Raw genomic sequence first — 27,860 nt, 5'->3', positions numbered from 1 at the left:
CGCCAGGATTATCACCAAAAAGGCCAAAAAACTGCATGTCATGTTCCCTTGGTAAAAACACTTTAGAATACGGGGCATTTTATGTTGCTTTGTGATTTTGGTATCTGCATGCTGACACATGTCTCACTTGCAGCAGGGGATACCTCTTCCCTCAGAACTTAAAAGCTGGACGGCCTCTCTGATTCCTGCCCCTGGGTCTGACAGGGACATGATGGTCACCAGCTTGCTTTCCTTCATCTCAGAACTGCTGCCTGAGGTTAAAGATTATTTTCCATTGCAGCACCGACTAGTATCACAATTTGTAAGCAAAAGTACCCAAACAGTAAAATTGACGTTGCCGTGGCTAGGTCTTCCTGAGGGAGCAGCAGCCCCACTGCCTTCTAACTGAGCACCGCAGAGGCTCTCCCTTAGAACACAGGGAAGTCTGCCACCAGCTCACAGGAAGGGTTGCACGAACACATCTCTGGGCGCTTGCTATAGGCCAGGCCAGGAACCTCCCTACTGCTATCAACTTTATCAGGTAGGTACCACTGTCATTATTTTATAGACAAGGAAAATGAGCCTCAGATTAGGTAAATATTGTTATTTAAGTAATAAGTATCTAACCCAAGAGAAACTGAGTTCTGACTCCAAGTGCTTATGAAGGAGACTCCACTTATGAAGGAGACCCCTGCCCTCCACCCAACTCCCAGGTCCCTACACACCCTAATAAAGGACCAAGTTCAGGAGTGGGCTCCACTTTCCCCAGGCCCTTGATCCACAGGTCATAACAGGGTAGACAGTCCTTTCTCTTCCCCTCATTTCATTTTTTTTCTTCCTTTAAAAATTAATAGGGATATTAATAGTAATAACAGTAATAGTAATTAATAGTAATCAATAGTAATAAAGGTAAAGAGCCTACTTGAAATTCTTTCTGGTTTGTGTTTGGATAAAAAGAGTCACCTTTCACACTTGCACATACACAGAATTCTGCCCTTTTGCTGTGTCACTTACTTAAAAGTAAGCACACTGGACGCACTAGCTTCCCAGGGACTCCCAAATGTGACGTCTCTTCTGTACAGTCTGAAGTCCCCCAAGGTCTTTCTGTCTTTCATTCCTAGGCAACATCTGGGGATTCATACTTAAAGGTCACTGGTCTACTCAGACAAAATCAAATTTTACAGTTACCCGATTCAGCAAGCAGAAAAACTAATATTTCAGTTAGAAACCACACCAAGCAGAAGTGACTATGTGAAGGAAAGTGGGAAAAAAACTACTACTACTATTACTACTACTACTACTACCACTACTACTACTACTACTACTACTACTACTATTATTATTATTATCCCCTTTAGAGCCTATTTTATTTTCACCTGGATATCTGAAAGTTCAGTGAATCCAACCACATAGCAAATCTGCCAGTCTATTCTTACAAAATCCTAGGACAGAAGACACACTGGATTTATAGTTCACTCTTCAGGGACACGAGGAAAGCCCTTAGGAAGATGCCCAGGATACGGAGCTTCTTGCGGGAGGGAGAGTTTACTCGCCAGAGGGCGCTATCCTCGCTGAAAGTAACCAGAGTGTTCCTCAGAGCGCTTTGCAGTCTCACCAGCCCAAAATAAATTTTTCTTGAAAGCCTTTATAATGAACAACAAAATTCTCTGAAAATATACATGCCATGGTTAACTAAAACATAAAATAAAGCTATTCTTTCCAAAAAGAGTGATGATAATAAGAATAAACACCTCATTTAGCCACATGTGGTGACACAAGCTTGTCATCCCAGCTATTTGGGAAGCTGAGGCAGGAGGATCACAAGTTTGAGGATAACCTGAGCAACTTAGTGAGACCCTGCCTAAAAATAAAAACTGGAAAGAAGTAGGCTGTGGCCCAGTGGTAAAGATGCACCCTTGGGTTCCATCCCCAGTACCACAAAACAAACACAAAATGTACTTATTTTAGCTTACTATGTGTCACATACAATTCTAAGCATTTTACAGATATAAACTCATAATTTCCTTACATATTAATAATCCTCACTCTACATGTGGGAAGACTGACGTACGACTCTGTGACCTCACAGGGTCATAGGCTGGCGACTAGCAGAGCCAAGACACATTTTTGGACAGTCTGACTCTTATCTCCATATCCCCAACCTACGAATATAGGTTGAGGTGGTGGCCACATCTGCGATCCCAGCAACTCAGGAGGCTGAGACAGGAGGACTCCAAGTTTAAGACCTGCCTCAATACCTTAGTAAGGCCCTAAGCAACTAAGTGAGATCCTGTCTCGGGAAAAACATTAAAAAGGGCTGGGATGTGGCTCAGTAGCAAATTGCCCCTGTGTTAAATTCTTAGTACTCCCCTCCCAAAAAATGAGAGGCTTCAATAAAAAGAGATTTATTTATAATATATATGTTACAAATTATATCACAGCTCTAGAAATAATAAAGTTAGCTATAAAAAGGTACTAATTCTGTCACCTGAGAGCAATGCTATTAACTTTACTTTGACATCATTTTCATATATATATATATATACATATATGTCATTATGGAGACATTAAAAGGGACATATCACTTAAGTTCACTTACATTCCATTGAAAAGTATCAAAGTCCTAAATTAAAGAATAAGAAGGAGGAAAAGAATCTGATTATTTTTCCGATGCTGGGGCTTGAGCCCAGAGTGCTCTACCTTGGAGCTACAACCAAGTCTGTTCATCTTTCACTTTTTAAATTTTGAAATAGGGTCTCACTAAGCTGTCCAGACTGGATTCGCACTTGGGATCCTCCTGCCTCAGCCTCTTGAGCAGAAGGGATTATAGGCATGTGCTATCACACCTGGCCTGATCTTGTCATTTTTAAAGAATGATAATAGTGAGTATGAATCACAGGCAGAGCTTTTAACTTGGAACGCAGTGTCCTGACTAAATCATTTGCTATTGGGACGACATTGTGACTCTAACTCTTCTCTTGGTCTTTGGAACCTGCTTGATGTTTCCCTCATTGGAACACATTTGTAACTCTCCACAGACTAACTCTATAAATGGGCAATGTTATACTCCAATGTCGTTGGGAAAACCCAAGACTGCATGTTTTAAGAAACCTATTGCCCTAATTTCTTAGAAATCTGTAAAGTAAGGTATTTCACTCAGCCGCAGGTAAATATGTTTCAGAATGTTCAGATACAACTTCTTTAGGGACACTTCACTAGTTTGCCTATGGGTCTTTTGTTGGTGGTGTTTTTTATGTGTTTTGCAGTATAGGGATTGAGCCCAGAGACACTCTACCACTGAGCTACATCCCTAGTCTTTTTCATTTTTATTTTAAGATGGTCTCTGGTAAGTTGCCCAGGCTGGCCTCAAATTTGTGATCCCCCTGCCTCAGCCTCCCAAGTCTCTGGAACTGACCATAAGTACATGCAACTACATCCAGTTTATCATACAGTTTTTAAGATTAAGGTGAGTGCATAGAGCAGAGTATGACTAAGCATAATGATTACTGGTAACCTAAGTGTGCATTAGATCAGAGCTAGTCAAGGATATTAATTGCAGCATATCCATTTGTTGGACTATGAGGCAATTTTTAACAAGGAGGAGGCAGCCCTAAATGTATGAGTCTAGAAGTGGAAAGACAAGACACAGTGCAGAACATGAGACACCAGCTCAGTGTGAACACGTAAACAGCACGGTGTGAACACACACAAAAATAGTGCATGCTGAGGAAGTGGCGGGCAGAGGTGACGGGGACTGCAGGGAGACCTACTTTTTGAACACTTCTTTGAAGTGTTGGAATGTCTTTTATCATGCCCATGAGATATTTTTTTCAATTATAAGAGATAATAAAGTAAGACCTAGGACAGGGAATGCACTGCAGTGCTAGAGCACACACAAGCCCAGTTCAAACCCCAGCACTAGAGAAAGATGTCAAAATTTTAATAATCAATTTTTAGAATATTTAATGAAAGCTGAAGACTGATGGAATTAGGAAACTCATTTACTTGGTGATAGATAGATAGATAGATAGATAGATAGATAGATAGATAGATAGATATTTTACAGGGGATTGAATCCAGGGGTGCTTTACCACAAAACTACACCCATGGCTATTTTAGTTTTCATTCTGAGACAGGGTCTCACTAAATTGCTGAGACTAGCTTTGAATGGGTGACCCTCCTGCTTCAGCCCCCACCCCAGTCGCTGGGATTACAGGTGTGGCTACTGCGCACAGCACGGGGGATGTATTTGTGACACTGGCATATGCTCCTACATGAGCACATATACATATTTGGGACAAATAAGTCATGGGAAGCTTATCTCCATATCCCCAACCTCAGAAAAATGAGAGGTCTAGCAGAGGTGGCTCTTCCCCTGCTCACAGGACTAGGCCACTTTCCTTGATCTGCCCTTTACATAAGGCACATGGAGAGGGGAGTCCAAGGCCTCTGCTCTTGGACACAAGCACACCTGCACACTTTAGCACAAAGGTGCAGACTTCCTGGACAAGAATGCGTCCATTTGAGTTCACATGCACTGGCTGAGCATCTCGAGAAAAAGGGGTCTGAGGATAACACTGCCGTTTTCATCCAATTCATTCCTGAAAATCCAGCAGGAGGTACTCTTCACCCCTACATTAACTACTCCAGGGATAAAGCAGTATCTGAGTATTTAATCTTAAATGGAAATGTCTAAGAACATTTTTTACAAAACCAATCTAAGGGCCCTTTTTTATTTTCAAGCCCCGGGAGGAAGGGAGGGAAAATTGACCCAAAACCTTGGCTACTTCTGCCCGCCAGAGCACTCCTCAGACCTAGTGTCCAGTGCACAGGATATAAAGAGCAGAGACCATTCCCTTCTCGAGGCTAAAGGTCACACACCCAAACACTGTGGTTGACGTGACAGGTGAGCCTCCCCGCGGGGCACATGAGGTGATGGGTAACTGCACCAGTAGGGAGCAGGGTTCCACCCTCAGCTCTGTAGTCCCTCTGTAGTCCGAAGGCTGTAGGACAGGGGGTCCTCTTGTCCACACAGGGGCATTCTGTGACCTCTTGGAGGCTATGCTGAGACCTGACCAGGTAAGGCCTGGGAGGGCCCACCTGCTATCAGACATAGCATGCAGTGTCCCTGATCCCAGTTCACAGGAAGGGACACTGCCTTAGTCTAAATGGAAACAGGACCCAACGGGGACACTCTAGTGCAAACTTAAGGCAGAGTCACGACCTATGTGGCCAAGAGGCCAAACAAAGGAGGGACAGGCAGCAGGAAAGGGCAGCAAGGAGGGAAGGGAGAGACAAGGCACAAAGAGGCCTGGAGCCAGCAGAGCCCCCTCAGCAGCAGTCGGAGCTGGGGCTTACCCAGGTTTGGCTGGGATGCGGCCATGGAACTCTGAGGCACTGGTGTGGAAGTGACGGCAGGGCGGAGGCTCATATGATTCAGGGGCTGACTCATCGCCTTCCTGGGGTCTTGCCAGGTGGTGATTTTTTCTGTGTGACTAAAAGAAGGAAAACAATTAGCTACTTTTAAATTGTCAGCATCATCAGCATCAGTAATAGCAAAACAATTAGGCGACGCTGGTCCTTCCCTCCGAGCTGCCTGCAAGTATCTACCAGTTGTGGTGGGTTTCAACCAAGAACACACTGTCCTCTGAGCCTCTGTCCCAGGAGGCCACAGTGGGGCCTGCAGATGCTGAACACAAGCTCTATTGGGCCCAGGAGCCCTCATCTACCCATAGTCCATGACACTCGACACCATGGCGAGCTCATCTCCAGGAGCGGGACCCATGCTCTCCTTCCCCAGCCCCCTGAGCCCCCACACTCTCCCAGCTCATGGACCTGACACGAGGGGCTTCCTCACACAGCACCCATGATCTCACCAAGACAAAGCAGCCTGGCTTCAGCCAAACGCCAGGTGACACTATGAGGCCCAGGACAGAGCAACAGGAAATGAATGCAGGGAGGCGGGCGAGTGGAGAGTTGGGTTTAAAGCATGCTAGTTTCTTTCTTTTCTTTTTGTTTTTTTTTTTTCATTCATATTACTAGGGCTTGAACTGAAGGGTACTTTTCCACTGACCTACATTCCCAGTCTTTTCTATTTTTTATTTTGAGAGGGTCTCATTAAGTGCTGAGGGTCTTGCTAAGTTGCAAACTTGTGATCTTCTTAACTCAGCCTCTCAGTCAGTGGGATTCCAGGCAGGCACCATCACACCCAGCATGAGATATATATATATATATATATATATATATATATATATATTTAAAAGAAGAACAGAATCATCTACTGCCCTGACTTTGCTTTACAAATGGTATCAGAGGTCTCTCTGTATCCATCACAGACAATACACTTGGATAGAAAAAACTGAGTATTAGCCCTTTGTTCTGACCTCACAACTAGTTTTGCCTCTTCCCTGTCAAACCCCACACACCTAGGACAGGTCCTCAGATGCGGAGGGAACAAAATTGCTCTTTCTGTTAAACACAACTTAATTGTGAATAATAATGGCCTCTCAACTCTTTAGTGTAGGAAACCACTGTTACCAACACTTGGCTCCATCTGAGATCTAGAAACTTTCTTGAGCTGGAGTTAGTTCATCTTAATTATTTTTTATTTTATTTTGTTCTGTTTCCTCACAATTAAATGCCTCCACTGCTAATATTCCTTATCCAAGACAGAAACTATTCTCATAGGAAGCTCATTCACTGCCCTGAGTGAGAACCTGGATATTTTCCAAACATCTTTAAGGGCACCTATATGGTGGTCACACCTGTAATCTTGCTACCCAGGAGGCCAAGGCCAGAGGATGACAAGTCCAAGGCCAGCAAGTCCAAGGCCATCCTGGGCAAGTGAGAGAGACACTGTCTCAAAACAAACAATAGAAAGGGCTGAGGATGTGGCTCAGTGGTGTTGTTCTTGCCGGGCATGCAACTCAAGAGGCCCTGAGCTCAACTTCCAGCATCACACACAAAAAAAGTATAAAAGGACTCGGGGTGTGTCTCAGTATCTCAAGGTAGGCCACTTGTTTTCACATACAGGACCCCTCCCTCTATCCCCAGCACCTTCAGCAAAGCAAGTGGAGTGAAATGTAACTACCAAATGTCAATACTGTAGATGCCATAGTCAATCTTAAAATAAATAAATAAATGAATAAAAGAACCAATACTATCTTGTTAAGAAAAAAAGAGGGAAATATTGATTGAGGTTCATTTCCCTAAGCATAAGAAATGGTTGAGCCTTCACCCACCCATGGGGTGCCAGGCACAGTGGGGAGCACCCTGTAGTCCCAGTGACACCAAGGCTGACAAGTTCAAGGACGGCCTCAGCAACTCAGTAAGGCTCTAAGCAACTTAGTGGGACTTTGTCTCAAAAATAAAAAAAAATTTTAAAGAGCTGGGGATGTGGCTCAGTGGTAAAACACCCCTGGGTTCAATGGAAAGAGAGAGAGAAAGAGAGAGAGAAAGAGAAGGAAGGAAGGAAGGAAGGAAGGGAGGGAGGGAGGGAGGGAGGGAGGGAGAGAGGAAGAAAGAGAGGAAGAGAGAAAGAAACAGAGAAAGAGAAAGAAAGAAAGAGAGAGAGAGAGAGAGAGAGAGAGAGAGACGGAGACAAAGGGAGAGGGAGAGGGAAGGAGGGAGGGAGGGAAGGAGGGAGGAGGAAAGGACAGACAAGGGAAAGACAATGGTCTTAGTTAGATCTGAGTTTGACCACAGTAATTCTGTTTAAAGCTTTAGTAAAATCCTTGAGTCAGTTTTTTGGTCTGAGGAAACTCAGCCTCTGGGATTTGTCACAGGCCTTCAGAGCGAGGAACTAACTGAGGAGGCTATCAGAGTGCAGTGGACTTCTTTATCAAGGTAACTGGAGCTGAGAAGCGACTCTCCATCAGACCATCCTAGGGTCCACGGCCTAGGGGAGGACCTTCCGCTCTGGAGCAGGAAGGGCAGGAACCCTCCTGTTTCAGGAGACTCTTGGACACTGACACTGTGGCTACTGGGCCCACCATCAGCCTGGGGGTGGCTTCCTCCTCCCTACCCGTTGCTAACTTCTGCTGGGACATTTTCCCTCTGCTGGTCCCAGCAGAGGTCAGCAATGGGTAGGGAGTGGTGGCCTGCAGGCTTCTCCTGCTCCAGTCTTCCTGAAGCCCCTTAGGCACTCCCAGGGTGGCTGCACCTTCCCGAGGGCCTACTGCCAGAGACTACAGGGTCTGCCAGGGCCCTGCTGAAGCCCGCCTGCCAGGGAACCTGGGCTCCGAGACTAGCACTCATCCTGTGCACAGGACCCAGGGGGTTAAGGTCACCAACCCAAATCCATGAGACATCCAAATCCATGAGACAAAAGAAGAAAAAAATAAAAAATAGGCCAGATCCTCCCTGAGAGGGTCCAGAGGGCCCGTTCTGAAGAGGACCTTAACACCCTCACAGTCTCAGGTCTCAGGTGCAATTCAACAAGCTTCCCAAAGTCGTGCAGCAGAGGGCAGGGTAGGAAGCCCTAGCTCCTGACTCCACAGCTGTGGACAGGGTGCCACACTCCATGAGCACCCTGAGGGGTAGGTATGAAAATGAGCCACGTTAAAACCTTAAAACCCTGACTAGCAGCAGAACCACTGATGGCAAAGATCAGATCCTTTGTGTAAAAATAGAGTCCAGCAGCTTCACCACCTGGGAAAGGCCTGGCATTTGGGATCTTGACCCAACTTTATGGAAGGAAGCCACAAAACAAGAAGCAGAGAGGCCTCCGTGAGAGGCTTTGATATGCCGGAGCAATAATAATCACACAAACAGGACGGTCACAAGGCTTCAGCAGCATGTGGGGCTGGTTTCTATGGGCAGAGATTACTTTCTCAGCAGCTTCCCTCCATCCCCACTTCTTGAATATGTCACTGTGGATAGTCAGCACCAGACATCAGGGCACTGTGGGGACAGACTGAAGGCAACCTCCACCCACCTCTATTTTCTAGCACAACCTAGGAAGCAGGTAAAGGGAACCACATCAATATGAAGGGGGAATTTAAAGGCAGCCTAGGGTCACAAGGACCAAAGGAATGGGTTCAGCACTCAGTCATGATGTTGAGAGCCACAGCTGATGGGGCCCCAGCAAACTTCCAGCTGATTGGCTCCTCTGCAGTGATGCTCACTGGGCTGTTTCCCCGCCCTTTCAGACCACGGAGCTGCTCATTGGGGGACTCTTGGTTCCGCCCACGACCCAGCCAATTGGCCTCAAGAGCAGGAGGAGTGGGGGTTGAGAGGCTCCCCGGATGCCAGTGGTGGCAGTTGGGCTCTGAGGGAATTCCTGAAGAGCTCCTGTGGTGAGTGTGTTCTAAAAATAAAATCCTTTCTGCTTGACAAGTGGCTCCTGAATTGTGCCCAGCAAGACCACGGCATCTTACTAGTTTCCTCCATCCCCAGACTGCAGACCTCCCTAGCCTTTCCTTGATCCCTCTTATCTGGGGGTACTGGGGCTTCTCTTCAATGGAGTACGGCTCTTCTGAGGGCCCTGTGGAGCATAGCAAATCATTCTGCACACTGAAGGCACCTGAAAAATCATAGTTTTACAACCTTGTGATATTTACAAGCCCAACTTAGGGTAAAAGTAAACTGTCATATTTTTAAAAATCAGGTTTTAAAGACTTTTGATTTGTTAGGCCAGTTTACTACCCTTTTAATATTGTAACAAATATACGGGCTGAAGACAATTTGCTAAGAAATTGCTAAATAGCTTTGTAATCTTCTTTTTGTGAACCGATCCAATTAGAACCATTAGTGTTAAAAATGGAAATTGAAACAGATTTGGATGCAGTTGATAAAAATTGAAACAGATTTGGATGCAGTTGATAAATTCTCTGATAGGGCCTGCCAAGCAAAGTTGACCTAAAGTCAGCAAACACTATGCCAATTTTTTAATCCTGCGCCAGTTGGCAAGAAGACTTTGAGACTTACATTTAAGTTTAAAATTTTTCCCAATTAGAATTAGAATACAAATATCCCTGAGCTCAGTGTGTTTCAGAGATAAATACTACCTGTGTTTTGGTCTAATTTAACAGTGCATTCTTAACTTAAATCTCGAGACTTTGAAAATGGCACATCATATCTTACTCATATTTTGTAGGATATTTGTTGTGGATTTTGCCAGTGGCACTTAACAGTCCTGAGGACACCAGAGATGGTTCTTAGCCACAAGATCAAGGACAGCTGGCGTGCATTTACTCATCCTCTTAGCCAGACCCACACGCACACTCCTTTTCCAGGTAGCCTCCCTCTGCTGTCCTCTCTGGTAGACCACAGTGAGAGCTCACAGCTGCAGGAGTCACTGTCCCTGTGGACTCTCAGCTCACAACCCCATCTCAACTGGCAACCTGGCATATCTTGCTCACAATAGTAAAATGAGTGGCCCTCATGTGCATTATTCTTCTCTGCTTAATTAACCCCAATGGACCATTTGGATGATGGGGAATTCAATTTTGAAGTTCAATATATTGACAATCAAAAATAAAGCACTGTCCTTCACATGCTGAAGAGGGGCACAGCTGTGTCAGTGCTATTTCTAGAGCCCTCAGTCTCCCTCCCAAGTTGGCATTCTTCTTGCTGTCACCCCAGTTGAATATTCTTTGTCCCAAAGCAGCTTTCATAACACCATAACTGGTTACAATTCTTCTTCCATATAGAGCACCACACCCTGCTATTCTAATGCATTAGAATAAAAGACATAAAGAGGTAGAAGTCCAGATGCAAATGTACATAGCTGACACATCCATTAGCAAAATATTTCAGAGTTTAAATGCCAAAGCTATAAAAACACCATACAATAGAGGTGACTGCTCAAATAACAGAAACGTGGTAATGAGAATACTTATCCTTCTTTGAAATCACAAAGAATTTATAGTTAAAAGGTTCCAGTCAGGTTGTCACTTAGGCAGCTCATCAAATGTAGCTGTAGTCTGTGACACAGGAATAATAATTCATATGCAAACAGAGGAGTTTCTAGGGTCTTCTAATAAAAGACAATACAAGACCAGAAAAGCATTACTTTGGTGTATGCTTCCGGTCTCCACCATTCACTTGCCAATTCAAAAAATTTCAGAGTTCTCTGGAATTCTGAATGAATGGCAGGGCTTGTATTTTTAACTGCCAGGCTCTAATCCTTGACTTCCACCCCAGCCTTGCCAAGAAGCCTCCACTTGTTTAAATTAGCAGCAGTAGAACGGCAGCAGCGTGACGAGGACTTCCGCTGGGGCCAGCTGTGGTGCTCCATCCACCACAGATCCTGCCCACGGAGCCATGGCCTCTTTTGCAGACTCAGTTCGGGCACTTACTCAGCCAGGGCTGCCCAGTCCCGCAGCAGGGCTGCCGTCAGCCCAAGGAACAGCAGGAGCCGCCAGGGATGTGACACCTTAACATGCGTAGTTCCTGAAGGGGCTTGGGGTGTGGAAGAGGGGGACACTATGAATGGCCGCTTTTCCAGAAAACCACTTTGGGAAAACTGTGACTCATCAACAGAGCCCCTGTGTGACTCATGAGCCTCGCTCCCGGGCAAGATTCAGCCCTATGAGAGACACCCCACCATCTGTGCCAGCTCCCCAACATCACCCAGCACTGGCAAGGCTGGCTTTGCCTCTGCAAACTGAGCCAAATTCTTGCCCAACCTCATTTCTCCTAACCCCTGAAAATAGAAGAAAAAAAAGTCAGCCTGGCAGACTTGCTGGCTGGTGTGCCACAGGCCGAGTGCCCTGTGTGAGCCCACTCAGCCTTATCATCCACGTCCAGCCTTTGGTTTCCTCAAGTCGGGATTGGCAACAGCATTATAAGATTTATAAAACACCTGGATTCTTCTCGTGGAACTAAACAACTATCAAGAGTTTATCTCAATCCATTTCCTTATTTCCAGATGACAATTCTAAAATATGCACTAACTTTTTCTTTTTCTCACAAAAACATGGATTGAGAAGAGGAGGAGGGGGAAGAGATGAGGCTCATTGTCAATGAGAAATGGAATGCTTTCATCCAGATTTTCATTTGACATTTACAATGGGATGAAATATTCCTTAGCAATTCACTTCTAAAAACAGCTTTGAGGTTGGGTTGTAGGTGAGTGGCAGAGCACTTCCTTAGCATGGGCAGGGGCCTGGGTTCAATGCCCAGCACTGCAAAAAGAAAAAGAAGGAAAAGAAAAAAGAAAAGGAAAATCAATTTTTGCAAATGCGGAGTGTGGGGGTAATCACCACTAAAATCCTTTACAGTCCACTAGGCTTCATGTATATTGTTATCTTTCAATAAAACTAATGTAGCCATTCCTTCCAGGATCAGGGTGCACGCCATTTCTGGGGTCGAGCTCCAGAGGCAGCAATGCTGAACTCCAATCTGTATGGTGGGATTTGTCCCCCGTGCGGTGTTGAACTCAAGTCAATGAATCATGCATTCAGGGCCGAGTGCCTGCCAGGCTAGGCCCTCAAGGAGCTGGCAATCACGGGGTGGGAGGTGGTAGCAGTGAAGTCAGGGTGTGGGGCTAGGGAACTGGTGCAGAGCCTGACCTTTTGTCTCCAGAGCTGCCTGTTTAGATAGGCCTACTCTAGGGCTGCCTCACACCTGGGCAGCAGCTTTAATCTCACAATTAGTTTTGGAAAAAAAAAAAATGTTTATTTTGAAGCCACTGAGCTAAATGCTGAATGCTAAAATACTTTTGTGAAAATTGTTTTTCCAGGCTCTGTGTGTCTGACATGTGTTTCTAACATGCTGTTTTTCCAGTTGTTCTTAAGTAGGACATTGACCCACTGCTTGGCTGCTCCTGAGCAGCTCCGAATGTCAAACATCTCCAACCTAGGCCTGCAGCTGCCCCCACCCAGCCCTTCCAATGGGACCAAATGAATTAATGTCACTCGGCCAAAAAAGAGGGCAAAGCCACTTTAAAAAGCAAAAATTATTTTGGGTTAATCCAGCTTCTCCTATGTTCCTGTAAAGGGCTTCAATTCCTTTCTGCTGGTTATTTTGTTTTTAAATTCTAGGAAGAGGATGAGCCATGGGCCCAGCTGTCAGAGCCACTTTCTCTCTGTATATGTTGGAAAGACATGAAACAACATGGACTTTTAAAAGACTGATGTGAACCCAGAGACTGAGGAGAGACTGGAAGAGCTCTTCATAGTGAGGATCCTATTTTGCAAGAAATGAGGAGGATCAAAACCAAAAACTAAGACATCAGAGAGGGTCCTAGTTGGGCTTCAGAGGCAAGGAAGACTGCCCCTGGGGACCTTAGAAGTGACCATCAGGCACCATCAGGCACCAGTCTTATGTTTCAACTCTGTTCACGTTTTCTTCTTTTCTTTTTTGATGTTACTGGGGATTAAATCCTGGTGCTCTACCACTGAGCCCTTTCTTATGAGTTGCCCAGGCTGACCTGGGACCTGGGACCCTCCACCATGTTTCTTTACATGAATTTCACGACATCTTTTGTCCAAATGAGACAGAGTGGTAGAGTGGACTTGAATTTTGCCTCTGCCATTAATTGGCTAAGAGGTCACTGTAACTTCACTTAACATCTCTGATCTTGGTTTCCCCCAAAGGGCATAAAAACGTCCATTCCATGACACTGATTTGAGAATTTCATCCAACCACAGAAGTAAAGCACCAAGCACCGTCCCAGACATTCATGACACCCTTGAAATATGACATTTCTTCCTCTCCTATACTAAAACCTAAAGGGATAAGCACATTTTTTTTGGTGGGGAGTATCCGGGATTGAACCCAGGGTACTTAACCACTGAGCCACATCCCCAGCCCTATTTTGTATTTTACTTAGAGACAGGGTCTCACTGAGTTGCTTAGTGCCTTGCTTTTGCTGAAGCTGGCTTTGAACTCAGGATCCTTCTGCCTAAGCCTCTCGAACCTCTGGGATTACAGGAAAGCACCAAGCCCAGCAGGATGAGTAATTTGATTGAATGAAAAAATATATATATAATTTTTTTCATTCATATATAAAATTTCATATATATAAATGCTCTAGGTACAAAGAACCCCAGAAAATGGCGGGAAATAATGGCAGACATCAATTTAATACTAAAAACTGCAGGCACGTTTGACTTCATATAGTTGGAGTGGCCAAGGACTCACTGATATTGAGACAAATATTCCTAAAACAGAACATCTAGATAACCCATCTGAACAACCACGTCAGGAAACCAGGTGTGATACTGTGATTTAAGAAAGGACCCCTTGGTCCTGCCCCCTTTGGTGACACAGCACCCATCTCCCTCGAGGTGGAGAAGTTGGAAGCACCTGCTGTTCTAATACTGGCTTCGCCCCACCCAGTCCTGACTCTGAGCTCTCTCTGCAGAATTTCTTGGGCGGCAGGTGCATCTTCCGTTCTTTCGAGACAATTCTTGGAGGACACCCAGAAAGCCCTGGGATGTGGCTCTTTGCCAGGGGAACAGACCACGTGATCAGAGGGGCGTGTCCTAGCCCTGCCCCGTGGCCAGGGGACAGAGGAGGAGCAGGTGGTGGAGGTGGTCTTTCATGGCCGAGGCTGCGGGTCAGTCGCGAGCCTCTGGACAGTGGACCCTAGAGGCTCCTGGAGCGGCCGGCAATCTGGACTGAACGCTCCCAGCCCCGCCCACTCCTTGTCCTGTTCACTTTTCACCGGCCGATCGCCTACGGGGACCTGTCAGCCAGTTAACCAAACCGGATGGGGGCGTGATAACCACGGCCTGCGCCGCGGTCGGGAGCAGACCAGCCTGCGGGTGCCACGGGAGTGTGCGGGCAGGTGCACGTGGGCACCGCGCTTGGGTCCTGTGGGGTCTGCTGAGGGTCAGGTGGACGGTGTCGGAGCCTGGGCAAGACGGTAGCGCGGGGATGGACCCAGGCCGCGGGCGTACCAGGCCAGGCTACCCCCACAGAGCAGCCAAATCACGGTAGAGGGCGCCCGGCGACGTCCGCGGGGAGCCCCGGTGACACTAAACTTGTCCACTGCATCGAAACTAAAGCACTAAGATTCCATCAGAACCGTGCCTTCAGCTGGAGGATAAGCAGGCACCACCCCACCCGAAGGAGGAGGCACCTTGCAGGAGGAGGCCTCTGTCCACGGAGTGCTGAAGCTGCCAGTCCAGCAAGGATCAGACCTGGGGCCTCGACACCAGCCAGGCAGTGCAAAGGGCCTTTTCACTGAGTCTTTATTCCACTGTCAGGGAGACTCTTCAAAACAGGAGAGAGTCGCCTTAATTTGATTCGTTTACTGACTCAGCTGGCAGCCTTCAAGTATGCTTTCTTAGAGGAAATAAGTGTGAACAGCATTTAAATTCTGAGACACTCCCCTTTAGTCACTTGAAATGAAAGCTCTACTTGCACAGAAACAGATTCCCCGACCCCAGCGCTAAGCACTGGGCCCGGGGTGCTCTACCACTGAACAGCTTTTAATTTTTTGAGACAGGGTCTCACTGAGTTTCTGAGGGCCTAGCTAAATTGGTGAGGTTGACCTGGAACTTCTGATCTTCCTGCTCTGGACTCCTGAGACACCAAGATTACAGGCATGCACCATGGCATTTGGCAGAATATATAATTTTAACAAAAGAAAAAACAATTTTTCAGGGAAAAATAGCTTTTGAAATGATCATAAAATGCTCACAAAAGACCCTACAAACTCACCAAGGGTACTTCCACATGTTATTAGACTTAAGTTGGCACCAAGGTTTATCAGTGTGTAATAAAAGCCTTGAAAAAACTTTGATACAGCACTTTCACTTCCAAGAATCTTATATATAGGAGAACTATCAGGAAGGATAGAGATGGCTGGCTGCTTGGCAATGTTTGCTCTCCCATGTCTAGATGCTAGGTCTAGCCAAGGGACAAGTTTTAGACAATAAACAGAAATTCTATGTAGGATTCTGGGGGAGTTCTTCAAAAGAAAAGAATATGCAGACTTTTCTATTTTTTACCCTTCCTCTTTGCTCCAGCTTGGAATATAAATGGATGGCTAGAATTACAGCAGCCCTTTTGAATCATGGGAAATGGAAGCCACCGAGTAAGACCAACTAAGGAGAAAGATAGGTGTGTTTGGAGTCTTCAGATAAGCTGGAAACAGTGGCATACCCCTATAATCCAAGCAACCCAGGAAGCTGAGGCTTGACGATCACATCCAAGGCCAGCTTGGGCAACATAGTAAGACTGCCTCAAAATAAAAAATAAAAACAAAAAGGGCTGGGGATATAGCTCTGTGGTACAGCACCCCTGAGTTCAATCCTCAGTACTGGGGGAAAAAAATTAGATTATGATAGAGCTCAGACAACTGCAGACTCAACAGACCTATAAATGACATAGATCTCTATTTGTTAAAATGAGCAGACGCCTATAATGTATTGCTGAGTGACCATAATCACATTTGGTTAATCAAATGCATATGAATGAGGATGTAGGCTTTAGACTTCTTTGCACATTTTGTTCATTTTGAACATCAAGAATTATTTTCCTAATCAGAAAAAAAGAATAATAAAGATGTCCTCACCTCATCAGAACCCACTTCCTGCTTGAAAAATAAAGGTGCATTCCATGTTGGAACACATACTTGCTAATTACAACCTCAGCAAGTAATTCCACAGCTAGAGCTTGGGGCTGGACGTCCTGTAGTCCCTCAGCTGTGACTTAGAAAAGGCGCCATCATAATACTCCCTGGAGAGCTGAGTCTGAAGGTGCACTGAACCAGCATAGTCCCAGGAGGGGGAAACACTGTCGCAGGGATAAAGAGGATCAAGCAGAATTCTATAATTAAGCAACAGTTTATGCCTGCCTCTGGCAGCTGCTGGAGGGAGCAGGGACCCCAGAGATCATCAGCATCCCAGAACAGCCCTCTCCTGATGCTGTCTGCACTTCTCAGGACAACCTAGGGCACCCTATATCCAGCACCTGTTGGGCTGGGGAGACTCCCAGCTGCAGTTCTGTTCTCCCTGTCATCTGCCTGATCCAGGAGGAGAGGTAGTTATCATACCAAAAAAGATTAGGATGAGCTATCTCTGCTTGTTCTTGGAACTGTGTGTGTCTTTTTCGGGTCTCTCCTGAACTTCGATTCGTCTGGTGTCAAGCCACAGGCTCCACAGCATCCCCCACCACATGTATGCTGCTGGCAGACCCTTTACCACACTCACCCACTGGGAAAGAGCCGGGGGAGGAACAAACAAGATAGACCATGACCCTTGTCAGAGGAAATAGCATTTTCATTACAGGATACATTTGAGTGTTTCCTTTCCATGAGACTTTTTACAATGGGATTAAAACTGAAGGAGACATTTGAGCTTTCAGCTTCTCAGTAGTTCCAGCTGTGGATTGGGGACAGAAGGCCCAACATGCAGCAGGTACTCAGAACAATGCAAGGAGGGATGAATGAAGGAATGCCCACACTGTGGGATTGCTCCAGCAAATGACTTTGCCTCTCAACATCAGCTGCACCAAAGGAAGCTTATTTACATCTTAAATAACTTTTCGGATAAGTATTCAAAAAGTCATTTAGGAAGATTTGTGCTTTACTTGTCCCAGGAAGAGTGACTGCTACAGAATCCTACAATTCTATCTAAAACAATCACATGGCCAACCGCCATTCCTACTCCATCTGCACACTTGCTGACTGGGCTTCTGCCCTACACCACCACCAGGGCCCTCAGAGTGAACTCCATCTGGCATGCATGGACACACAGTGCAGAAATGGTTTCTGTGAGTGGCCTGGTACTGATATTCACAATGATGACAGCCATGGCACTAAGGGCTCACGTCGACTACTCTATTCTTTATAATATTCACAGTGATCATGGTAATAATGATAATCTCAGTTGACTTTTACATAGCATTTTATAACTTCAATTATGAATTTGATTTTACATAATAGGCTTATTAACCTCCTTTTACTTCCCCTAGTACTAAGGATTGGACCCAGGATGCTTAACTGCTAAGCTATATCCCCACCCCTTTTTACTTTTTATTTTATTCTATTGTGGCCACTTGGGGGAAGGAGCATTCTGCCAGACACAGCACTGGGGGGGCTGGGGGATGTTCTGTCAGTCACAGCACCCAGGAGCCCCTTCTGGTCTTCGGACCTACACTCCACTTCCCAGGGAACCAATGCTGTGAGGCCCAGCCACGCTATCTCCATGGAGCAGGTACCAGTATATTCCAGGGGACTTTCATCCTAGAGGATCACCATCCCTCTTGTGCCCAAAAGAGTTCTATTATCAAATAAGTTTGGAAAACACCGAATACTGAATTTACCCCCTAAAATTTACATGATACACATGCATAAAAAAGACTTTGGTTCTAATTTAACTCCACATTTCTCTAATTTATCCTAGGTGTAATCTTTTATTTTACACATAATAATTAATATCCTAAAAAATACACCTTCAGGAATTGAGAGATTCTACTGTTGAGGAAATTCATCCCAACCATGATGATCTGATCAGCAGCACTGTCAGGAAACACATTACGCTGCAGATATCATAGCAGTATCTCCACACCCAGTTGACCACAAGTAAAACACTGCAGGTGGCTCCTACCGGACACCATTAGGCAATCGTGAGCCCAATGCCATGAAGCCCTGGTTCTGAAGCATCGCAATGACAAAGTCCACCCAAAGCAGAATTAACACAGATTAGACAGGGCACTGAGACGGAGAGAGCTAGCAGGCAAGGTCAGCACATGCTGGCCACACTCAGGCACACATGGATGTGTGTGCCCATGGACGAAATACACAAACATCCACACGGCTTGAGTCCAAACTGTGTTCTTAAAAAGTGACCTGAGCTCTTTGTACCCAGAAAGGCTTTAATCTTCCAATTTATTTTTTAAAATTGGGAGCCCATATGTTTCTATTTTTAGTGTGCTTTCAAAATAAAGTGTCCCTTGGTTCGAGGTCACAGCTGCTGCAAAGCACTCTGGGTGGCTCCTCTCCATCCGTCTGAAAAAACTGGTGGGAACAAGCAATAGGCCACCACCCAGCTGTTCAATCCTGTTTTCTAACTTTAGCAAGTCACTTAGCCACTAATATCACTAGGGCATGCTGCACTGAAAGCCACACCCCTGAAGGTAGATTGCTACACCCTCGAAATCTCCAGGCACACAGAGCAAATCTCTCACTCGTGTGCCAATCACAATATCACTGGGATGCCAACCGCGGGATCTATATGACCTGGTTTCATGTAGAGCTGATTTCACATAGAGCCTTTCACCAGTGAGCTGAAGGCTCGAGTACACACCACAAGTAAGCCTGCCACCCACCCAACCCAGCCCACTGGAAAGTCACCTACTAGCCACGGCAGAGTCCAACCACCTGGAGCCCAGAAGACCAGGGAAGCCACCATCAGATTCCTTCCAGAGACCGGCACATGCTGCTTGTCTACTGGCTTCTTACTAAAATGCTTGGAAGCACACCTTCCCAGTGTGACCAGACCACACGCTTGTCGTGAAGCCCTCAAAATGCAGTTATTGGTGCTAAACTGATCACACACGTCCTCAACCTAGTTTCCTTTGGTTTTATTTTTATTTTTATACTAGAGGTTGAACCCAGGGGTTATTAACCACTGTGCTACACTCCCAGTCTTTTTGAGTTGGGCTCACTAAGTTGCTGAGGCTAGCCTTGAACCTGCAATCCTCCTGACTCAGCCTTCCAAGTCGCTGGGGTCACAGGCGTGCACCACCACAGGGGCTTCTTTCAATTTTTTAACGGCATGCTCGTCGTAATTCCTTGCCTCAAAGTGGGGAGATTTCAGCATTACCTGACTGTTGGTGATCCTTTGGGAGTTACTAATTGAAATAATTTCCTTCAGTAAAGAGTTGCTCTTTTCCTGCATTTGCCTGGACACTGCTGGCCTCTGAGGAGAACTCTAAGAATGCCTTCCTAAGCCCCTGTCACTGACTGCCTCCATTGTCAGCAAAGGAGGACTTAAAACATTAGATGACCTAAACAGATGGAAACAAAATACCCTTTGAGTTCTATTGATAATTTAACCTTTAAAGTTTTGGATGTAATCCCAATTCTCAGGAATTAGGGAGAGTGGCTAAATGGAACCATTATGTAAAACATTCATGTGGGAATCATTTTGTGTGAAAATATATACAGTATATCATTTAAAACATCTTTGAAGGTGGGCTTTCATAATTCATAATTAAAATATATGTATCTTTTAAACTTCTCAACTTTGTGCTTCCTCTGTTAGGGAAATAGAAGTGATTTTCAGTAGGGGAAGATCCTGTGGCCCTGGATGTCAGGGGAGGGGTCACCCTGAAGGCCTTGGCAGGGCAGGAGGGGCACTCCTGGACGAGGAAGCCCTTTACTCAGTCTGAAAGCTGCATACATACGTGCCTGGCCATGTCCAATTTGTGAAAATTCATCAGGCAGCATATTTATGATTTATATATTTTTCTACAATAATTCTACTTCATTATTCAGAGTAATTAAGAGAAATCACTTCCCTTTTTTCCAAGTAATTTTTATAAAAGGAAAAGGGATGCAGTTTCCATCTAGCGGAGGCATAAAAATGAGCCCAAGGCATTTAAAAGTAATAAAATTAAGACCATAGCTTAGTGTTTTTACTTTGTTTTTAAAAAAAGAATGGTACATAATAGTTTAAGAAAAACCAATGTGAAAAACATATCTGAGGCCATTGGGATATTTAAGTTTAATGTATTAAATGATGTTAAGAAATTGTTTCCAGCTTAATGTGATATAGCAATAAATTCACAAAATCATTTACACTTCTATCCAAAAAAAAAATCTGACCTAATTTAATCATAAGGAACGCATGTGCAAGTTTAAGCTGGGGGTGGAACTCAGTGATATAAGGCCTACATAGCAGACACAAGGCCGTGGGTGTGAGCCCACCACCACCCCCACATGCACACACAGAGCCACAAAATGTGTTTGGAGAACAACTAGGAGAATGTGAACAAGGGCTGCATATTAGGTAATATTATTAAACTAAGGGTAGTGGCTTAGGTGAATGCTACTTGTCACCGTGTGAAGGAGCAGCTTTACTCTCAGATGCGACATGCTAAAACAGGTAGGGATGCGACAACCTGGCAAAAACAGAGAAGACATGAAGGGAAATGTGTCAACACCTTAACTGCAGACTCTGGATGAGCGAGAGTGCCCTCTTTGTCAACATTTCTTCAGGTTTGAAAATGTTCAGAAGAATAAATAATAATTTTGTTACATATGAAAATTATAATTTTGTTACATAGGGAAATGTTCTTATTTTCAAGAGACACCTAATTTAGTATTTAGGAGTAAAATGTTAAATCCATTATTTGCTTGAAAATACTTCCTTTAAAGTATATATGAAACAAATATGGCAAATGCAATAATCCTTACATCCAGCTAAGGAGTATGGTGAGTCATTATATTCCTCTCTCTCCTCCCAAGTTTGACATTTCATCATAATATGTCAAAACTAGCAACTTTCATATTTCTTCTTCTTTCAACAATAAAATCCTCCCCAAGTCTTTTTGGTCTCAAATTTTCAAAATAAATTTCAGTAGAACATGTCATGGTTCAAAGTTCTCCATAACTCCATAGCGCCTGGAGAGCCATCCTTGGCCCAGAATTCTGATGCTATGTAAATAGAATCCCTCTAAGTTCCAGTTGTAAGAATAAGTAAGGGAAGGAGGGACAGTGAGGTGAGTAGCCTAAAAAAGCAGTGCTCTGCCCAAAACCTGAAGGTCATCGAGCTGTTCTCCAAAGACAAGCTAGTATATTCCTGTGCTGCCCTCTAACCTCACCACTGAAAAGCCAACAGATTTAGGAATCCACCTCTTCCTTACACACCATTCTCCACCTGGGAGTTAGCCCTGGGCTTCCAAGGCCTTGCTGCCAAGGGGGTGCACTGGATACCTTTGAGAAGGGGAGCGACTCTAACCTCAGGAAGCAAGAAACAATGGAATTGGGGTGGGGGTGCTGGGGATGGAACATGTTCTACCACAGAGCTGCACCCCAGTCTCGAGGACCTGTGGATTTTTCACACACAAGGCAACAGCTCTGGTGGGGTGGGCCCAGATGGTGGGAGGGGCCTGTTCCTTATGTGTGTTTCATCAGCTGTCAGGACAACAGAGGACAAAGAGTCCTTGGAATTGGAATCCATACTGCATAACAGGCAAGGATGTGGGCAGGAGAGTCGGCCGACTCTGGCCTGATGGTCAACTCCACCATTCACCAACTGGGTGATGTGAGACAAGTGAAAGCCTCTTCTTCTCAGTTTCTTTATTAATCTATAAAATGGAGCTGTTGGATAGCAGTTCAAAGGCCAGGAGACAGCCACACAATCCTGGCTCATACACTTACTAGTTGCATAAACGTGGGCAAGTTACCTCAAAACCAAGTCTGGTAGAGAACATCATTATTATCAGGACAAAAACAGGCACTGTAGTTAGCTTGAAATCAAAGTTACTAAGTGAATCTCTTAGCAGCGCACTCAATGCACATGATCCTCCCATGATGGCCATCATCACTGGACTTCACAATAACTATTAAGTAAACAGTGCCAACAACTATTTTGTTGATAAGGAAACCAAAGATTAAAGACTCAAGGACTAGGGCTGGGGATGTGGCTCAAGCGGTAGCGTGCTTGCCTGGCATGCGTGTGGCCCGGGTTCGATCCCCAGCACCACATACAAACAAAGATGTTGTGTCCGCCGAAAACTGAAAAATAAATATTAAAAAAATTCTCTCTCTCTTTAAAAAAATAAAAAATAATAAAAAGACTCAAGGACTTTCCCTTTCCCTCATGCTAACAAAGTGACTCTACTACACGCTACTGCTCCCTAAAATTCTCCATCCCCAAGAATCCACTGCAAAGAAGAGAGAGAGAAAAACTCAAAGAGCATTGAAGTTATACTTGCTGACATCAGCATAAGCTTTCAGAAGCTAAATCTAAAATACAAACCAGAAACAACACTGTGCTGCTCGGACACCTTGGACACTTTGTGCCATGGCAAGTGATCAGATTTTAAATGCACCCAAAAATCTCCCTGGAAAATAATTGTGTTGCAAACCTTTTTGTGAGTGATTACTTTTTACTATAGAAATAACCACTCCTAAACGCTGGACATACACAGGATTTTCTGCTTAACTCAAAATAAGCAGCACCCATAGTTGAGTAAGCACATAGCTTCAGGTGTGGGCCCAGCTCAGGTGGACAGTGACAGCCCTGAATAGGGGACAGTGCCCAACACAGGTATCGGTATTTGGCCTGCAATGGACTAGAAGAGTTATAAAGGTAAATTCTCCTAAAGATGCCTCACCATATCTGTTTCTACGCAGCACATCAAAAAAATCCATGCAAAAAACACAGCAGAAAGCCCAAGAACACAAATGAAGTTCTAAGGTCCAATCACAACAAGGAAGTCCACAGAGATGAAGAAAACAGAAAGGGGGAAGGGGTACTTCCTCTCACTAAAGGAATCTCCCCCTGCTAAGAAAGAGGCAGATAAGCTATATGACAGCCATAATTTTGAAGCTGGGCTTCAGCTCCAGAAAATTAGCACTTGCTTTTAGCTGTGGCCTTTGTGCTACCGAGCTGAATTTCTCAAGCCTGCATTTACACAAGTTCATATTTTCCATATTTTTGTTCTCTTACCTCCTAACTATCAGGCTGCCTTCCCAGATCTCTTCAAGGAGGTAAAATTCAATGGACAGAAAACACTGAGAGCAGAATCATGGAGGATTTTTAGTTTTTAACAAAATAAATGCAGGTGGTGTCTTTAATCACTGTGACCTGCAGTGGTAGGTACAGCCACTCAGTGAGGGGTCACAGGGGTGAGAGCCATGACACTTGGGCCCAGATTGTCCCTGTACTTTCCATACATACAAAAAGTTGGCTTGTTTAGAATTTTTTATTAAATCAAAGAGAGCAGGGCTGGGATTTAGCTCAGAGGTGGAGTGCTTGCCGAGTATAGGTGAGGCCCTAAGTTGGATCCCAGCACTATCAAAAAAAAGAAAAAAAAAGAACGAACAAAGTTTTGATAAATAAATTTCTTGACATTTTAGTGACACTTTTAACCTAGGAGTTTTAGATTTTTATATTTTAACTTTTAAGCCCTTGTGGGAAATCTCCTTAAACAGACTTGTCCATAAGGACAGATGACTTCCACATCGTCATTCCCAAGAGTCTTGCAAAGGTACTCAAAATCTGTGACAGTCTGCTCCATTCCCAGCAAATCTGTGTGATTGAGGTGCTGATCACGAAAACATCGGGGGTCTTAGTGCTCCCCAGAAGTCATCCCAGACAGCTCTAGCCATGGTCTCCAGCTGCGGCATCAGATCCTACCACATCTACCACAAGTAACTCTTGCAAAGAGAACTATGCTCCACGAAGTTCTAGGGAAGCCCACCTGTTGGCAGAGATCTCGAGAGTAACCTTGCCCCACAGAATAAATGGCGATTATTAACAATATTCAGCAACATGCAAGCACGCATCACGTATCAGAATGGCGGTGCTTCTGAAGAGCTGTTATCAAAGCTCTTAAAGCACCTTGTTCTTCCACTTGCATTATGATTACATACCTTGTTCCTAGGAAACCAAAATGTATGATCCTTCTAAGAACATCTAGGATGTTAAGAAATGGGGGGAAAACACTTGGGGACTCACTCGTATAATTTCCTTGTTAATTTGTCTGCTGCCTTCCTGTGCCATACTCCTGAGTGACAGTGGAAGCATTAGGCCATAGGCATGGATCACTTCCACTCAACCTGTGAAGGACTGAGAATGGGACCTGGGCATGAGCATTGCTTGTTCTAGGTGCAGGCCAGCAGATCCCCCCAGCCTTCGTTACAAGCAGGACTGTTCCTCCTTTTGAGGCCTCACTCTGTCACTGTGGAAGCATCAAGTCCAGGAGCTGGAGTCCTCCAGGATGTTCCAGGTCATGCTCTCTTCTAGTGGCCCCTTTCATTAATTCAGAAGAATTTTCTTTTCTTTTCTTTTCTTTTATATTTATATATATATATATATATATATATATATATATATATATATTGATTTTATTTTTTTAAATACGACAGCGGAATGCATTACAATTCTTATTACAATTTTTCATCATTATAAAGTACGTTTTCATATCTTTATAAAGTATGTTCACGCCAATTCATGTCTTTATACATGTACTTTGATTTTTTTTTTGCATTACAATTCTTATTACACATATATATACCACAATTTTTCATATCTGTGTATATAAAGTAGGTTGACACCCAATTCATGTCTTCATACATGTGCTTTATTTTCTTTATGTAATTCATCTACCAAAATAACATCTCAGAACTCCTCACCCTGAGAAAAGTCAGGATCTCTGGACCAAGGACCTGCTGTCCTGAGAACTTCCCTACTGTGAACAAAGCCAGTCCTCTAAGTGGCAGGGAAGGAGGAGGACATGGGCCACAGGGAAATACACAGATACCCAACTGCATTTGACCTGAGGAATAAGGAGCTTCTGCATTTTACCACTCAAACAATAAAGGAGTCCAATGATTTTTTTTTTTTTTTAAGATTCGTTATATTCCTTTCCAGGATTTTTATCATGTCTCTTTTCTTCTTTTTTTTTCCTTTTTTTTTTTTTCTTGGTACTAGGGATCGAGCCCAGGGGCACTTAACCACTGAGCCATATCCCCAGCCCTTTTTTGAATTTTTTTTTTTAATTTAAAGACAGGGCCTCACTAAGTTGCTGAGGTGGCTTTGAACTTGTGATCCTCCTGCCTCAGCCTCCCAAGCCAATCATGTTTCTTTTCTAATGCATAAATTTTTTTGCCATGATCATATCGTATGAAATATTTCTCCTTTCCTTCCCTTTTAACATCATAAAAATAGTCCCATGCCAAAATAAGTGAAACTCAGAAGGTCAAGGGTTGTATTTTTTTTTTCTCTCATATCCTGAAGCTAGAGAGGAAAAAAGGAAAAGAAATGTTTAGGGAATATCTCATGAAAATCAAAGAACGATCAGTAGAGGAAAGGGACCAAGGGCTGGAGGTGCTAGGGCAAGAGAATGGCCAAATATATTGCTATAATGTGTGTGTGCGCAAATATGTAACAACAAATCTCATCGTTATATACAACTATAGTGCACCAATAAATGTGGAGGTGGGGAGAGAAAATGAAAAAGGTCCCAAACTATTAAAAACTCTCCTTAAACATCATAACTTACTTAACCAGTTCCTGACTATTAGTCATTAGATTTTTCTTTTTCATTCCAAATAGTGCTTTAGTAAACATCTGTGAACATATGATTTTCTCAGTATCCTGAGTTATTGCTTTAGGCCAGAGTCCCAAAATCAGTACTACTGGTCAAAGAGCATGAATGTTTTATTTTTTTGTTTTTGTTTGTTTGTGTTTTGTTTTTCTGGTTTTTGGTGCTGGGGATTCAACGTGGGCCTCACATATGCTGGGCTAGCCCTCGCCCATGGCACTACACCCCCAGCCCTACCTCTTGTTTATTTTTACAGAGTAAAAAAACTATAGCCATGATATGGAAGATAACTCATAATATATGGACTTTTGAAATTGTTATTTGTGCACACGAGTAATTTTAACAATATTTGCACTATAAAATTATGTCTAACTGGCCAAACAGTTTTATCAAATTCCATTGATGTTCGCTTCTGCCATGTTTGGATTATGTCAGTCTGTCAGATAAGGATTCCAAAATGGCGATGACCAAGGTCAAGTTACCATAGGAGCCAAGTTCAGAAATCCACATCCCTCAGCCTAGGACTCACCTGTAGCTTAGTAGCTGGATATTGGAAAGAAGATTTATCAAAGTGAATAAGCTGAGGAAAACAACGGGCCTAATTAGCAAAAGGATTATTCTTTGACCCTCTGCTAGTCTTGGAAGGATAAGCTTATGGTTCCCATGGAAGAAAACACAGAACAAATAACCAGGTTAATCACTGAAGTTCAAAAAGCTGGCCAGGAATGGTTGTTAAGGGCTCTGTGTCCAGGAAATCCCTCCAGACAGGCACTGTTTGCAAATGGCTGGGAAATATGGTCTGTTGCCATCAAAAACAGATGAAAAGCAGGATCTGGTTAAAAGGGTGAGTCTTTGCCCAGGCAAAACCTTTCCAAAATAAAGAAGCAGTGTATACTGGCTGCCAACTGACCTCGGCTGAGAAGAGGGGACAGCCCTGCCCAGTGTTCATTATAACCCATCTCAAAACTATTTAAATGATGTCAAGTGGAATGAGACTGAAGGGAGACTCTGCCAGTTCCAACAGGGGGCATATCCAAAATGAAAACACTCAGGAATATCATTAAATCCCATGTCTTAAATTTAAAAGCAAAATACACCAAGATAGTATCTACACTAGTGGTGACAGATGCTGCAATGTTAGTTCATTCAAAAACATCAAAATTTCAAGGATTGCAGAGTATCTTTTAACAGGAACAAGACATACATCACACAGAGTAATAAAATGGCGCCAGAGATTGTCAATAATAATCTCCTCAACAAGTAATGTCATTGTTAAGAACCTAGAGCAATACCTAAGAGTCCACCTGTAACACGGACCCTGAGGGCATACAACCCGTGCATGGCTGGGTGGAAAGTACATAGTAAGAGGGCTGGGGATGTGGCTCAAGCGGTAGCGCGCTCGCCTGGCATGCGTGCGGCCCAGGTTCGATCCTCAGCACCGCATACCAACAAAGATGTTGTGTCCGCCGAGAACTAAAAAATAAATATTAAAAATTCTCTCTCTCTCTCTCTCTCTCTCTCTCTCTCTCTCTCTCTCTCTCTCTCTCTCTCTCTCTCCTCTCTCACTCTCTCTTTAAAAAAAAAAAAAAAGAAAGTACATAGTAAGAACCAAGAAGAACTAGGTGAGCTCAGAGAGCTACAGGACCAGAGGTAGAGGGAGGCTGCCAGCTTCCTGACCCTAACCCCAACAGGAGCATGCCTTC

At 44.3% G+C, this 27,860-nt stretch overlaps 1 protein-coding gene across 2 annotated transcripts in view; it reads right to left on the bottom strand.

Annotated features, from left to right (window-relative positions):
* Wwtr1 (WW domain containing transcription regulator 1) overlaps positions 1-27,860 on the bottom strand; it is a 122,647-nt gene that overhangs the window by 46,369 nt on the left and 48,418 nt on the right. For both annotated transcript variants that reach the window (XM_005339902.5, XM_078043575.1), the window contains exon 3: positions 5,338-5,474. In XM_005339902.5, coding sequence (XP_005339959.1) covers positions 5,338-5,474 — 137 coding nt within the window. The remainder of the gene's footprint in view (positions 1-5,337; positions 5,475-27,860) is intronic.

Source organism: Ictidomys tridecemlineatus, chromosome 3, assembly GCF_052094955.1.
Source record: "Ictidomys tridecemlineatus isolate mIctTri1 chromosome 3, mIctTri1.hap1, whole genome shotgun sequence".
Classification (NCBI taxonomy): domain Eukaryota; kingdom Metazoa; phylum Chordata; class Mammalia; order Rodentia; family Sciuridae; genus Ictidomys; species Ictidomys tridecemlineatus.
This window is presented reverse-complemented; position numbering and strand designations above follow the sequence as displayed.